Source organism: Drosophila subpulchrella, chromosome 2R (genome assembly GCF_014743375.2).
Source record: "Drosophila subpulchrella strain 33 F10 #4 breed RU33 chromosome 2R, RU_Dsub_v1.1 Primary Assembly, whole genome shotgun sequence".
Taxonomy (NCBI): Eukaryota; Metazoa; Arthropoda; class Insecta; order Diptera; family Drosophilidae; genus Drosophila; species Drosophila subpulchrella.
In genome coordinates this window covers 16,194,316-16,208,874 of record NC_050611.1, presented here as the reverse complement: position 1 = coordinate 16,208,874, position 14,559 = coordinate 16,194,316, and the positions used below count along the sequence as shown (strand labels likewise).

General features: G+C 38.0%; 1 protein-coding gene across 1 annotated transcript in view; it reads right to left on the bottom strand.

The window, feature by feature from the left end:
• Positions 1 to 988: 988 nt before the first annotated feature.
• The window catches only part of LOC119550335, a 65,781-nt gene continuing 52,210 nt past the window's right edge, over positions 989 to 14,559 (bottom strand). Inside the window, exons 9-14 of the mRNA XM_037858954.1 lie at positions 13,384 to 13,493; positions 13,109 to 13,323; positions 11,429 to 11,567; positions 10,526 to 10,631; positions 10,298 to 10,460; positions 989 to 3,666 (exon numbers count right to left, since the gene is read on the bottom strand). Coding sequence (XP_037714882.1) covers positions 2,516 to 3,666; positions 10,298 to 10,460; positions 10,526 to 10,631; positions 11,429 to 11,567; positions 13,109 to 13,323; positions 13,384 to 13,493 — 1,884 coding nt within the window. The 3' untranslated portion in view covers positions 989 to 2,515. The remainder of the gene's footprint in view (positions 3,667 to 10,297; positions 10,461 to 10,525; positions 10,632 to 11,428; positions 11,568 to 13,108; positions 13,324 to 13,383; positions 13,494 to 14,559) is intronic.

Genomic DNA, 14,559 nt, shown 5'->3' with positions numbered 1-14,559 from the left:
TAAAGCGCAGAAAGGCGCCAACACTTTTCATCTACTGCCATCCAAAGTTAGATAGATACACTGAGGCATGAAAAAGGGGTTCCGAAAAATCTTGGGTTGCTAATTTTTCAATAGACAGGTATACATTTTTTATAGGGGGCGACCTTTTAGATGGACATGTCAACGAGTAAATAAATAATAAGAACTCACACGACGCTTGTTGGGATATACGTTTTTGTTTAAAGGAAAATTACTTTAGTCTTTATTATTTCATAAGTTTGATCCTTATAAAATTACTGTGTTCCAGAAAAAAACGTATTTGCTCAGCCCTTTAAGCTGCGAATAATATAGTATATTGTCAACACGAAGGTACGAAAAAAGTTTCATAAAATCCAGTTCTTTTCATTTTTTAATAGACAGGTATTCATTTTTATTGCAGGTAAAAATTTACAAGGAAATAACAACGGAAAAAATATTAAAATAAATAAGAACTCAAGCGATATTGGTTGGAACTTATGGTTTTGTTTATATTTAAATTCCAAAAGTCTTTGTTTTCGCACAAATGGCTTGTGGCTTACTATTTATTTTGTTTGGATCCTGCAAAAACTTATTATTTAAGCTGCAGATAATATTGTATATTACCTATAAGCAAACTGTTACATCAAACGTAAAACAAGTATCAATAAATAAGCGGCTTACAGTAAGGAAAATGTTTATAAATGTGAAAGCCTCTTTACCTTTTTTTACGTTTTTTACCTTTTTTAAAGAATAAATATTTATAATATAAAATATAAAAAAATATTATAAATATTTACCTTTGAAAGCTTTTTTTTTGTGTGCATTTACCTGCTCTGTGGAACTCATCCCGAAATGCATGTCAAGTTGGTAACCCGCTGCGTATACTTAATGAAGTTGCTGGGAGATAAACGAATCGTTTTTGCGCTAAAACATTCTAAAGCAAACGACACAAGATAAATTGCTCTTAGGTGTACATTCAGTAGACTCGCCATTTATTGGATTGCTTTAAACAAACGCATTTAATGCACATATTTTCCAACTCAATAACATCAACGCTTAACTACAGCACTTAATTTACATGCAATTGTTTGTTCTCGTCTGTTCAAGCGACAACACTGATTTTGCAAATGTAATTTTTCGTATTTCATATTTCGGCAAAGGGGTGGGCAATTTGCAGCATTTAATCGATTTTGAAATATTTATAATATTGCAGCTAAGTGTACGACAGATAATTAATGCTTAATTGTAACTACAATTATTTATTCACTATATTTAGTTGGAAGGTATTGTGTGAGTTTTTAAAGGAGATATGTGTATTTTACAGTTCACATCAACTTTGATTAACTATTTTACAGAGAGTGTGTGTTTTATGTGTTGTGTGTGTGGTTGGGCTCCCATTTTGAATAGATCGGCACTTAAACATGGCTTAATAAATATAACAGCAAATGCATTTTACCACCATCATCATTATGAGTACTTAAATCATTTTCATTGGAAATGACTTGCTGCAAGTTTCAATTAGTAAGCAATTTAGATTTAATTATCTACATATATGAAATGTAAATTTAATTAATATTCCGCCCAAAAACACATGACTTTCAACAAAATGTGTTGTTGACTTTCGCGTGTTCTGATGTTTGCCAAATTCAATAAATTCACAACATTTCGGGGGCTCATTATAGTTGCAAATCATTTTGCTTAGCAATGCAAATCGCAAAACTCCTGGATTCATGGCACTTCATTGAAATCGGGTGTTTTTTGGGTTCGACTTATACCTACATTTAGCTAAGTCAATCAGTTATCTAATTAGTTGTACAAATATAATTTAATAAAGTCTTTGATAATTCAACTGGCCTAAGCATAAAACATTTTTGATTGCTGCCAGCCAGTGCAAAAGCTGTTCGACTAGATAAAGTCGAAAACATTTGATTTTATAAGGCCTACAAAATAAAAATATTGGGTTGCAATGGAAGGGCTATTTCCAAAATTATACCCGTCAACATATCATATTTTTCTGAAATAGTGCTTACTTAAGCACATTTTTTTAAAATTGAAAAATATTTTTAATACCTTTATAAAATACTAACGATTATTCGAAATACACCAAGAAAAAACCCAAAATTAAGGGAATATTACCTATATTATTGTTATGCTCTTATATTAAAAAAAAATATATTAAAATCTTTAGTTATAGGTATGTTTTTTTAAAACATAAGGGCAGGGCTATGGTTTTAGGTAATAACTCTTAAATTTAAGATAATGGTGTTTTCTGGGTGTGCAAGACATTTGGGAATATAATTTTTTTTTAATAGTTCTATTAAATTTAATTTTATAAAGAAAAAAAATAAATTTTAAATTTATATTTTTGGAACACTATTAAACTATAAACAAAAATTAAAATCCATCCGGTCCCTGATATAAATAAATCTTATTTGATAATATAATATCCTGCTAAACTTACAGTGTTTTCTCGACTTTTGCCGAACAGCTTTGCCTGGCTGGCGAAAATTCATTCTCTTTACACGGAAACCTCTTTGGTGTACTTGGACCGATCGTTCAGATCCAGGACCAACTTGTCTGGCCTCTTGGGACGAGATGTGCCTCCACTGCCGCTGGTGGAGTTGTTCGAGTTGTTGGACACATTGCCCAGGGAGGGAGCAGCCAGGGAGTCGGGCTCCAGCTGAGCCTGGACATGGATCTTCTCCTTCTCCGTGGAGTATAGGACAATGTCGTCCGTGGAGTGGGCCGCCTTGGTCCTGGCGCCACCGCCCTCAACTTCCGCTGCCGTCGTGCGATCCAGGACCTCGATGCTGCGGGATTGGATGGGATGCACCTGCTGGCCACTCGGCTGCTGGCCAAGCTGCGGATTCGCCTGGGCCTGCGAGTAACTGCCGCTCCTCCGGCGGCCAGTTAGCTTGTACTTACTTCTACAATTATCACAAATTTGATACGAAATGCTGAGTTCGGCCTCCAATAAATTGCGGGGTTGCCTTTTGCAGCTGGTCGGCGGCGTATTGGTGGCCGCCGTTCGCACTGTGGGCCTCCTTTGGCTGCGCTGGCAGGGATCAACCTGGTCGAGGTCCTCCGACTGGGAGCACATGCACTCCAGCTTGATGTTGGCGAAGCTCAGGCTGCCCTCATCCTTGGGTGAACCCATGTGATCGCAGGCGCTGCGCGGTGGACAGCAGTAGTAGTGCTCCTTGGACGCGTCCAGGCAGCGACTGCAAATGATGTGCCCATCGGCTGTCCGCCGGAGCAGCTGCTCCCGGAAGTCGTCGCCACTTAGCTCCGTGTTCATGGCCCGCTCCTCGTAGGCCGCCGAGGGGGGCGTTGAGCTCGGGGGCGTTTCCAGGACCATGGTGGGAATACTGGCCCTGGCACTGCCACGCCCATTGGCATTGTTGTTCTGCTGGCTATACTTCTGCATCTCCACATTCAGGGCCAGGAGGGGCAGGGCACTCTGGCGGGTGGCGGCCGAATGGCCATGGGCAGTGGCTCCCGCCGCCGCCGCCACCACCATTAGGCCGCCCGGGGTCTTTAGGCCATCCAGCAGGCTGGAGATGGTCATCACCGCCACGCCCTTGGGCGGAGCCATCTCCTGGATGCGCTGCAGCTGCATGCTCAGCTGGCGGATCTCCTCCAGCGCCTCCTGGTCGGACAGCTTCGTTTCTGGGGAGGGAGAAGAGGTTTGCATCTTAGAATAAAAAGTAAATAGGTGAGTTACTCATTTATTATTAATATAATACATTCGGACATCGTTTATAAGTACACAGAGATAAATATTCAAGTATATTGTTCTTGAATTGAGAACATTCGTTCTTAAAGACATACAAAGTAAATACCGCCAATTCAACTTGATTCGAGCAAAATAAAAACATTTTCATTTTAATAAATGTCGTTCTATTTTTAAGAACATTTTTAACTCAGATGAGAACGTCAGAATTGTCTCTGTGTAAAAGTAATAGGAGCTCTATAACTCGAAGGCCCCACGACTCGTAAGAACTTCGTATGATATTGTATAGTCTTATTTAGAAAACTTAAACCCAGTTAAATTTAATGGCAAATAAAATGTAATTATATAACCATTATTATAGTCAAAATGGTATTTAAAAAACATTTTAAGCTAAGCAACTTAATACTATAAATAAGGAATCGACTAGTTGAATTAAATTTCGGTTTCAGTTCTATAACTCCCATGTACAAGTGTTTTAGAAAAAAACTTTTGGTGCTAAGTGTATATCTTATTTAAAAGAATGGTACTTTGAAAATATTTCAATATAACACTTTAAGCATATTTATAAGAAAGCACTCGTTAGTTATATTACATTATGTTTTATAAGCCAGTTGTAGATAATTGTGTTAGAGAAGATAATTATATTTTATATTTATCATACTTATAAAGGCAACCCCTATAAACGCATTATATAAAAGCGTTCCGAAAAGCTAGAAACCTAAAGAAAATATTCTACTTTAAATTGAAGTCTGGGTGTTTAGTAGTCAGTTGGCTTTTATGTTTGGGCAGCCAAAAGGGTTGACCAAACATCGCTACAAATGTAAGGGAGATACGATCTGCTTTGAGAAAGGGAAGCTGAATGGGAGCTGTGTTTTCGTTTTCATGCCGCGTTAAAAAACACCGCTCCCTGCTTTCCGCTGCCAACTTTTGCACTAAAAAAGTTGCCCGTCCATGTCAAAAGTTTCACACTACCCAGCCCCACGAAAACCGACCTCAAATTTAAATGCGTAATGTTTGTACCGTCTGTGGAAATGGGAAATGGTAAGGAAAGTGGTTGGGGAAAGTGGAAGGGAAAGTTGGACCCTGTTGTGGCTTTGACTTCGGCTCGGAAAAGTGGCAGACTTCCTCTTCGCTGGCGGAATGATAAATGGCCATTCAATTCGGCTGAAATCCTGTCGGTATGATTTAAGCCACGTCCACTCACAAGCAACTTGCTATCAACTTTCAAATAATAAGGAGGAAAACAAATAAATTTTAAACCAAAAAAAACACTGTGTTTCCCTCTCCCTGCAATCAAAACTACTTGGGAAAACCCAGGGAAATTCCTTGACGGATTGATGGAGGCTTTGCGACCCCACTTTCCTGTAAGTGTATTAAAAGCACCCTGATTTTTTTTTTTTTCCCAGTGTCCGTTGAATTTAGATTTATGGCTGTGAAATTAAGCGAGCGGAGGAGTCGACAGTGCACTATGGGGAAAATGACCACTTTATCTGGCATTTATTATTGTGAGTAAACCAAAAGAGATTTTTCACTGCGGTTTTTTTTATTATGTTGTTATAGACCATAAGAACCTATTTTAGAAAAATGGGCGTGTCAACGCCCCTTTTGCCCAAAAAATCGAAAAAATAATATTTTACATGCATTTTTAGATATTAACTTTTCAAATTCAGTAACCTCTACGTGCTTACGTTGTAGATAGGAGTTTCGCCACGCCCCCTCCCGCCCTAAAAATTGTGAAAACCCAGTTTTTAATTAATTTTCTTTATTTTCATCATTTTCTTCATTTTCCAGCTCGAAGTTTTCAAGAAAAAATAGACTGTTGTCTTCAAGCTCATCTTGTTCTGAAAAATCACTTATGTATTCGTGCTCACACGAGAGCAGCTGGATAACCTCAATGGGAAGGGAAAGATTTTTATGTTTTTTTATGCGTCGCGATAAATTTAGGGAAGAAATCACTGGATCTGATGTATCCAAAGCTCGTTTAAACACATCGCCTAAAGATTCAAATCGACTGTGCTTTCTGGAGTGATGAAGTCTATCCGATTTATAAATTTTGTTGCGGGACTCAGACGCTTCTTCACCAAAACAGCCGACTGGAAGCACCGTATTTTCCATGATTTGCCTTGAGTGCACAATAATTTTATGGAGTGTTGGTGTCATGGGGAGCCATGGATAACTGTCCACAATCATTTCGCCAGTTTGGTGACAGTATGCCTCGAATTTTTCTAAGTTTATTGGCAATTGACAAGACAAACATATCAAAATGATCCTCAAATTGTAGATTATTTGTTGATCAACTCCAGTTATTTCGGAAAATTTTTTGAAGTTGGCAAACGCGCGACGTGCAGTGTTTCCGGTATTTGTATTTCCAAAACCCCCCTGCTTCGGCTTATCGACTTTCAAAGCCAGTTTTGCCCAAAACATTTCCTGTATACTTGCCTTTCGTTTTAGCATCGCTTGCTTGTCACATGGATCAGTAATTGGCCATTTCTTTACCTCCAGCTTATACCCAGCATGCAAGACGAACTCAAAAATTCTTATCCAGCAATGAAGTGGGCTTACTCCATATTTCAGATTGTCTGAAACTGGCAAAAATTTTAAGCACTTGAAATTTTTATTTCCAAGGAAATCTCTTTGGCTCGAGTGGCATATGGGGCATGCTTGAAATGATTTTGTGTCCGTTAATGCATTCAGAACTTTTCCATCAATGGCAGTGAGATATGGACTGAATCTTACATACACAAATTGAGTATCGTTTAAAGATACCTTAAACATCGTTGACTTCAACATTTCAATTTGCAATTGTATGTCCCTGCTCTCTTCTAAAATGACTTCTTTTGTTTCTTTGAGAAACTCCAATTTTAGTGGACGACAAAACCTAATGGACTGAGGGGTGCGATTGTTCCACAACAAATTTCCGGATGAGTCTATGAGTCGAAGAGGCATTATGGTAGTGGCAAAAACATCGTCCCCTTGGAATTTGGAAAGTTCCGCTGCTTGCAGTCTTTGAGCCCTTTCGCCTTTCGATTCAAATGGAAGTAGTGGTCGTCCAACTGGTCTGTTACTTTTTTTTAAAGGCAAAGTTGTGTTGCCTTTCATCCATGTGGAATGTTTTGTTTCGAAGTTCTTATAAGAGCTATGACATTTAAGCCAGTTGTAATACAAATTGTTGCAAAATTGGTGACTTTTATGTTTTAAAATATTATCATCCACATTATTGCACGCATGCAGTTCAAAATATCTTTGAACGGCCTTCTCTCGCTCGTGCCGGCCCCTCTCGCTATTCCACACTGCAAACAAGTCGACGTTGGAAAAAGTGAGGTTACCTAATAAAAATGCAAATTCCGCCAAAATATGGAAAAATATGACATTAGGACCAATTCCTGTAAACTCAGAATTGACAACGCTACAACAATCACTTGGACAAACACTTAAACAATTCTAAACTCTCTTAGATAATCCTTTCCAAAGTTGAAATTTGTTTCTAAAAATTCAGCTAAGGAAGCTCTTAGAAAACTGCAAAATATTAGTATACACACGCACAATTTTAACGATTTAGTACATTTAACACACAGTGCAAACCTGCGAGATCAGCATTCATGTTTTGGTTTTCCTCTAGTTGTTGTTCCATCATTAAATATTAAAATCCAAACTCAGCGTACAAATTCACACAACTTAGCCGCACGTGCTTTCGATTGCAACAGCTGACTTAACAGCCGTTTTTCTAACAGGGGACTGTTAAATTTAACATTTTGAGTTTGGGGCATAACAGTCTGATGTTTTCTTAATGCGTTAACAGTAAAATTGTCGTAATTAGAAAACTTTTAAAAAACATGCAAATGCCAGATAAAGTGGTAATTTTCCCCATAGTGCAGTGGGCAAAATTGAATTTATTATGTGTGCCCCTCTTAGTATGCAACACAATATTCCTTTTTCCCACTCGCGCCATATTTAAAATTCGCCACACAGATACAACTCACCATGAGTGTGTGTGCGTGGGTTGAGTGTTTGCTACTTTGTGATTGTTCAATTTAAATATGCAAATTGAGAGCCGCTTAAAAACTCACCCAGCAAAAAGCAGAGACAAGGCCGAGTGCCACGGAAAAAAAAATGTAAATTTAACGCACAATTTACGCAGCCACAAAAATGCGTTACGTTTTGTATTAAAATAGAAATACGAGTAGGTAATAAAAAATTAAATAAAAACCTCTCTGCCCGACTGAGAGCCTATAAAGCATTAAAACATAAAGCGTCGCTCGCTGGCAATAAACTTCTAGGGGCGCAGAAAATTAAAAAGGTTCGCCATCAAACCGAATAGTAAACATCGCGATAACAATGGCAGCCAAAAAGGTATAATGGCCAAAAGGAGCCAGCGCCTAAAATTACCTCCTAACCAAATGGAGCTCTTCGCATTTTATTTTCTAGTCATTATGATTAAATTCCAAAAGTAGGCTTTAATATATGCCTTAATATATTTATGCGAAATGCAAATGCAAACATTATTCTTCTAATTAACCAGGTTGTTTTATAGGCATTGATAAAGTCATGCAAGAAATAAGGCAATAAATCACAAGCTTGTGTTTCAGCGAAAATTCTGGTTTTTAAAAACCATTAAGTTATCCGTTATTCAATCTCACATTGGAATATATTTTAATTTTAATTTTAATTGCTGGTAGAGCCATTTTTATAAAATACGTACATAAATTTCGTTGCAAGCGAATGAGATACTTTACTGTCTTTAATATCATTTGCTCGATTTTTTCAACTAAAAGTTTTCTTTTCATTTCTTTAAGTTACTTTTCGACTATATATTCTTTATTTAAGTTCATATAAATACCAATTAAAAGTTTTCCAAAAACAAATGCGCCTTAGTTCTTCTTTTCTTCTAAGGAATATAATTTGATTAAATTTTTCCTGGAGCCGCCCACACGTTTATTTTCATTTGAAATGAATTGAATACTTCATGCTATCAATTATAATTTGGTGGAAATTAATATTCTCGTTTCTTTCATTAAACGTTTTTCTTATAACAAGCATGTTACTTCCATTTCGCTAAACTTTGAGCAATCAATCGAAACTTGATTTTGGTTCCTGCAGCTAGCTTTGGTCTTGAATAAAAATTCTAATCAAAAGTTATTGGCTGCCCGTTGCCGTGGCATCTGTGTAATTTCATAGTTCAATTACGGACTCTTCACAGCTTTAAAGTTGCCCCGGGGCCAATGAAAATTCCCCGGGAGCCAAAAAAAGGGGGTCCACCTTTGGATGGTTGGGGTAGGTGGCTATGGATGGATGCCCAAGACCCCGGGGAGTTCACATAGTTGTTTATACATTTATACATCAAAGCCAGCGAAGCGATAAACAAATATGGCGTCGGCGGCAACTTGGCGGAAGTTTGCGCTTTGGAGCAGCTTCCTTCCGTGAAAACACGGACATACCCGACCTTACACACACACACATGAATCTCGGGTTAACCGCAGCTAAGATTGTTTTGAAGGAGCCCTGGAATCGGGCCATAAATCAGCATCCAAGGCTGTCAACTGGATGTGTGCCATGGCTCATGGCTCATGTCTAGACAGCAGCGATAAGCGTGCCACTGACGCCGCCTGTCCCGCCCATTTTTTAATTTGCCGAATAATACACCATAAATAATCGTCAGTCGGGGAGAAGACTTTATCGACGCTGCACTCTGGGAAAAACAATTATCATGTTAGGGAACCAGATGATTTATGAAGGCATTGCAACTTGATTTATCCATTTACATATGATTGAGGTATTTAAGATCTGTTTATTTGTTACTTGTTGATTATATACGAGTATAGTTGCCTTTTGAGGTCTCACAGAATAATCAATGATATGGATTGATTATAAAAATGTTGAACATTCTTTAAATCTGATGAGTTGGTAAAAACATCTTGCAGTCTATATGCCTAGAATAAGTTGACTGGCAAGGAATAACGCCTTCATTTCCAATGCTTGCTTTAAAGATTTCAAAATTTCTAGGGTTCTTTTATGTGAAATCATATATTTCCGATTTTTAAACGATTTTTGATTGCTATCGAACTTTTTATACAAAACCATAATTAGTTTGATCTCAAATCTAATTATGATTTCATAAAAGACTCTGTAATTAATGGAATGGAATAAATTTTATGAAAAAGATAAAGACTTCTTATATCATAACATTATGAACAGGTTTCTTTTGTCATAACTAGCCCTATTTTCTCTTCATAAAAAGGTCCTAACTTTCCGTATTTCTTTTTCCCTTGTGATACAAAGTACTCTATATCTATGTGCTCTTCTTCTTTGGGTTTAGATAATTTATATATAAAACTACCAATATTATAATAATATTAAAATAATATTTCTCTGGATGTATCCCTGTTTTCTCTTCATAAAAATGTAGCGACTTTTTTCCCGTGCTACAGAGTACACTCTATGCAGGTCCCCTCCGCAGATCATTTGTCAAGTGGACACTGTCGTTTGTCATAAACGTCGATACGCTGGGACCATTAGGACAAATGGGGCAATTGGCCGCTATCGCTGGAGGACCAGCAGCACTCCACTCACCTGCTGACGTGGTGCCCGCCACCGGGACCGTGGAGGTGGTCACCGAGCTGGGATTGGCAAAGGTGCGCACTTGGGGACGGAAATTGAATTTCGCCCCCGATGCCTTGGTGCCCATGCCGATGTTCTCCTGATGCGATTTGCCACTACGCAGCACGATGTACACCTGCGTCAAATTGCGGATCTGGGATCAGTTAAGAGCCTAAATGACCAGGCCAAGAGGACACTCACCTTGCTGCCGAAGATTAGGGCCAGGAGCAGAGTCACAGTCAGCTGCGTGTGGCAAAAGAAGATGATGTACAGCAAGTCCGGGTTGGCCGGCGACTGCAGGAAGAGCCTGAATAAATGGAAGTAAATCAAGTGGGCATTTATTAAATAGCGAAATCTATTCTCAGAAGTCATCTTGAAGTTTTTTATTAACAAATTTCACTCAGAGAACCAAGTGGATATTTTTGAAGCTTGGAAGAAAGCTAGATAAATGGCTTATAACTTTAAGTTCACTTGGAAAACTAAAGGTATAATTTTCAGGCATGAGGTAAATAGTTTTTTCCATTTAAATCAAAATATTCGGGCAAAACTCATTTGAAAGTTTCATAGAATTCCTGGCAGACCAACGAATTCTTACGAGTGCTCTAGATGTAAAAGCTATAAAAGTACTTCAGTGGAAGAGAATAATAAATGTTGCCTTGAGTTATAACTGGAACTTTTCTGAGAATATATGAAAGGCACAAATGCAAATTCATTTTTTGACAACGATTTTCCTGAGAAAGCAATGAAAAACCCAGCTTTTAATTAATTTTCAATACTCTATAGTCAAGTTGTTATTACAGTTTAGTTAACTTTGAGAGCAGGAGAACTACTTTTGTAAGATATTTTAGGGGTATAATGGTTTTTAATACAATATTGGCATATACATTTTTGAATAAACGTTTTTCCAAGAAAATATTGAATCTTAATACTTTAGATTTGGAGTATTTTGTTATTATGGAAAAGGAAAAACTTCCTTTGTAAGATATTTTCTAGGGATATTAGTTTCTTATTAAATATATCAGAGGAAGCACTGCATTTTCCATTTTCAGAGTTGGGTTATTTTGTTAAATAAATAATAGTTTATTATTGAATAATACCACTTACATGGACACATTGAGGAAGCAGGTGAGCAGGAACTCATTGTAGATGGCCATCGAAATGAAGCGGCTCTCGTTGAATTCCGAGGGCGCCTTCCGCACCATGATGCACAAACGAACGCCCCAGGCCAGAAACAGGACCTCCACTGAGAGATGGGTGAAAGTAGAAAGTAGTAGGAAAAGGATTAGTTCCCTTGCTCACTTTTTCGGCTGCCCAGCTTTACTTTGAAGTTTAATTACCAAAACCGCGAGTCAGTATTTTGTTATTAAGTACATACAGGGGGGGGGGGTGAATCTATAGAAGCGCCACTGCATTTTGATGGCTGCTGGTGCCCCCTTTTTTTATTTCTTTGCTGCGAAATATGAAAAGGCATGTTGCCCAAGGAAAACTAGTTTTTTTTGGCCAAATGTTCCAGCATGCAATTATAAATGTAATACGCGCTTTTTTTGGATTGCAGCCAAGTCAAATGAAGTTATTTAGCAGTGGCTGCTGCCAAAGCGCGTGATGAACGCCAGAATCGGCGATAATTGTTGTGCGTGTGTGGCTGACAAAGGAACAGATGCAGATGGAAGCACTCGAGTCCTTCCTCAACTTTTTTAATTAAACCAGCTGGCAAGTGGGACGCTGCAGCGCTGTTATTCCCGGCCAAATCCACTCTCCCGCTGCTTCAACTTGGCTTATGGCACGGACCTGTGTCGCCACTCGCTTTGTAAAAGCGCAAAAATCACTCATATGCAAGCTAGAGTGGACCCTAGTCTAGGGTCCAGAAGATTAAGGGGTTGCTCTTTTGTGAATATAAGGGATTTTAACGATTGCAATATGAATTGATTTAGCAAGATTTAATTAAATCGAAAAAGACTAACTTGTGATTTCCTCAAGTTACAAATAAAATAGTTTTTTTGCTATATTGTGTAACCAACCACTGAAAGAAAGAAAGTATAACTCTAAAAATAAAGGCCCCTTAAACTCACTAACAATAAATACAAATGTTTAATTTTGTTGGTTTGTCGATTGCTTAATAAGATAAATTAATATTGCTGTGAAGAAAAATCTTTTTTTTCAGTTCGTAGACTATAATAAAAATCTAGTAAGGCAGTTTTGCTTATTACAATTTCTTTAATTGTTTAATAAGAAAAATTAATATTGGTATTAAAGAGTAATCTTTTATTTCAGTTCCTAGACTATAGTAAAAATCTAGTAATGCAGTTTTAATTGCAAGTTGTATCTCTCATTAAAAGGAAAGCATAAGAGATAAAGGAAAAATACACTAAAGGTTCTAATCTTTATAGATATATTTTATGTATACTTTCAAAGATTATAAATATTAAAAGTTTTGGAATAAAATTTCACCAATTGACTTTCCACCCTAAAACCCAAGATAGATAGCCAGTTGACATCTGAGCAGAGGGTAAATGGCCAGAAGACGAGGAGAAAATATTGACGGTGGAGCAAAACTAACAAGAGCAGCAGGTGTTCGTCCCACTGTGCCGTAGCTACCGGTTGGCCTGGCAACTTTTTCATGCTACTGCACTTTCGCATTTCTTCTCCGGCATTCAGTGCGTATACGTTATGAGGACATAGTTGTTTGTTCAACTTCTTTTTTAATATTTTTTCCCTTGCCAGCAAACAGAGTTGCCTTTAAGTGGCCTTCGGAATGCCATATTGCATTAGGTATTCCCAACTTACTCGATGTGAATGTGTAGTCCCACCAGTCGGTCTTACAGAGGAAGGCCTTCAAATCGTCGGCAGTGCGGCCCACAACCACATCCGGTGGGGAGACGAGGGTCCTGACCAGCAGGCAGGTTCCAATCGCCCCGCAGATGATGCCCAGTCTCTTGAGCAGGGCAGCATCGGTGATTTTCACAGCCTTCGCCGAACGAACTCGAAAAATCACCGATATTCTGTGGGCAAAATCAGCGAAATCACAGGATTATGTAGGATAAGAGGTATCTATATCTTACCGCCAGGTCTTCAGCATCAGAGCTCCGTAGGTCAGTGAGAATCCTATCTCACGCAGCCAAATGCGGGCTGTGCAGGTGTACAGATTGGGATTGGGATACATCACTATGTTCTGTAAAGTAATATATAAAATATAGATAAAGAGGTGAATAGGTAATTTGAAAAATATTTTTAAGCTGAAATAAGTTTGAAATATATGGATCTATAAGTAATTTAAGAAACATGGAAATTAGGAAGGATGATATCATGATTATACTATACATGTTACCATTTATTTATTATTATTGACTTTTACTAAAAACTTTGTTATTCTTAAAATTATGAAGTGTATTATCATGAATATTTCTATATAAATAACAATAGATGTAAGCTGTTATATGTTTCTTTGACTTCTACTTAAAATATAGACGGAGGCTTCTCAGTATTTGATTATTATTTTATCTCCTTTTCATATACCCAAATGTTTGTTGTCAATATGCAATATGTCAATAAAAAAGCAAAGTCCCCCGAATGATCATTGAAAAGTTAAGTGCAAGCCAGCATTTATCATTCAGTCAGCAGTTTAATGAAACCCTCGAACAAATGTGCCAATAAGCCTGCTGTCTGGGACAATAGGTTATTTTAGGGACTTGTATTGGCTTCTATTTTGGGCTTTCTTCACGCCTTGCACATATTAAAAAATCATAAAGCAAACTGTGCTGTCAGGGACCCTCCTCTAAGTCCTCATCCCAGGCCCCATCCCCATCCCCATCCTTATCCCTATGCCCATCCTAGTCCTGTGTCCATTGTGTGCTCGTCAAGAGATACTCATGACGGCCAAATAAATCTGCCACACATAAATAAATTCCCATCCCCAGACCCCTGCCACTTGCCGAATGTTCGATGAACTCTCGCTTAAAGTTGTTTATTTGGCCGGCATCCCATTAGTTTCCCTCGCCAGCCATAAATCAATCAAATTAAATTGTGTAGAAATTGATGGCCATTGGGTTGGAGTTCGTTTTCGTTTACGCTTTTTCGGTTTCGAGTGGTGGGTTCTGTTTGCCGAACGCTTTTCTATCTCATTTTTCACTGCAAATGCAAATTTTGCGGCTATTTATGGCTTCGATTGCTGCTGAATGCCTCCATTGAGTTGTAATAATAATGTTCAGCAGACACTTTGGCCGCTCGGAAAATGTTTC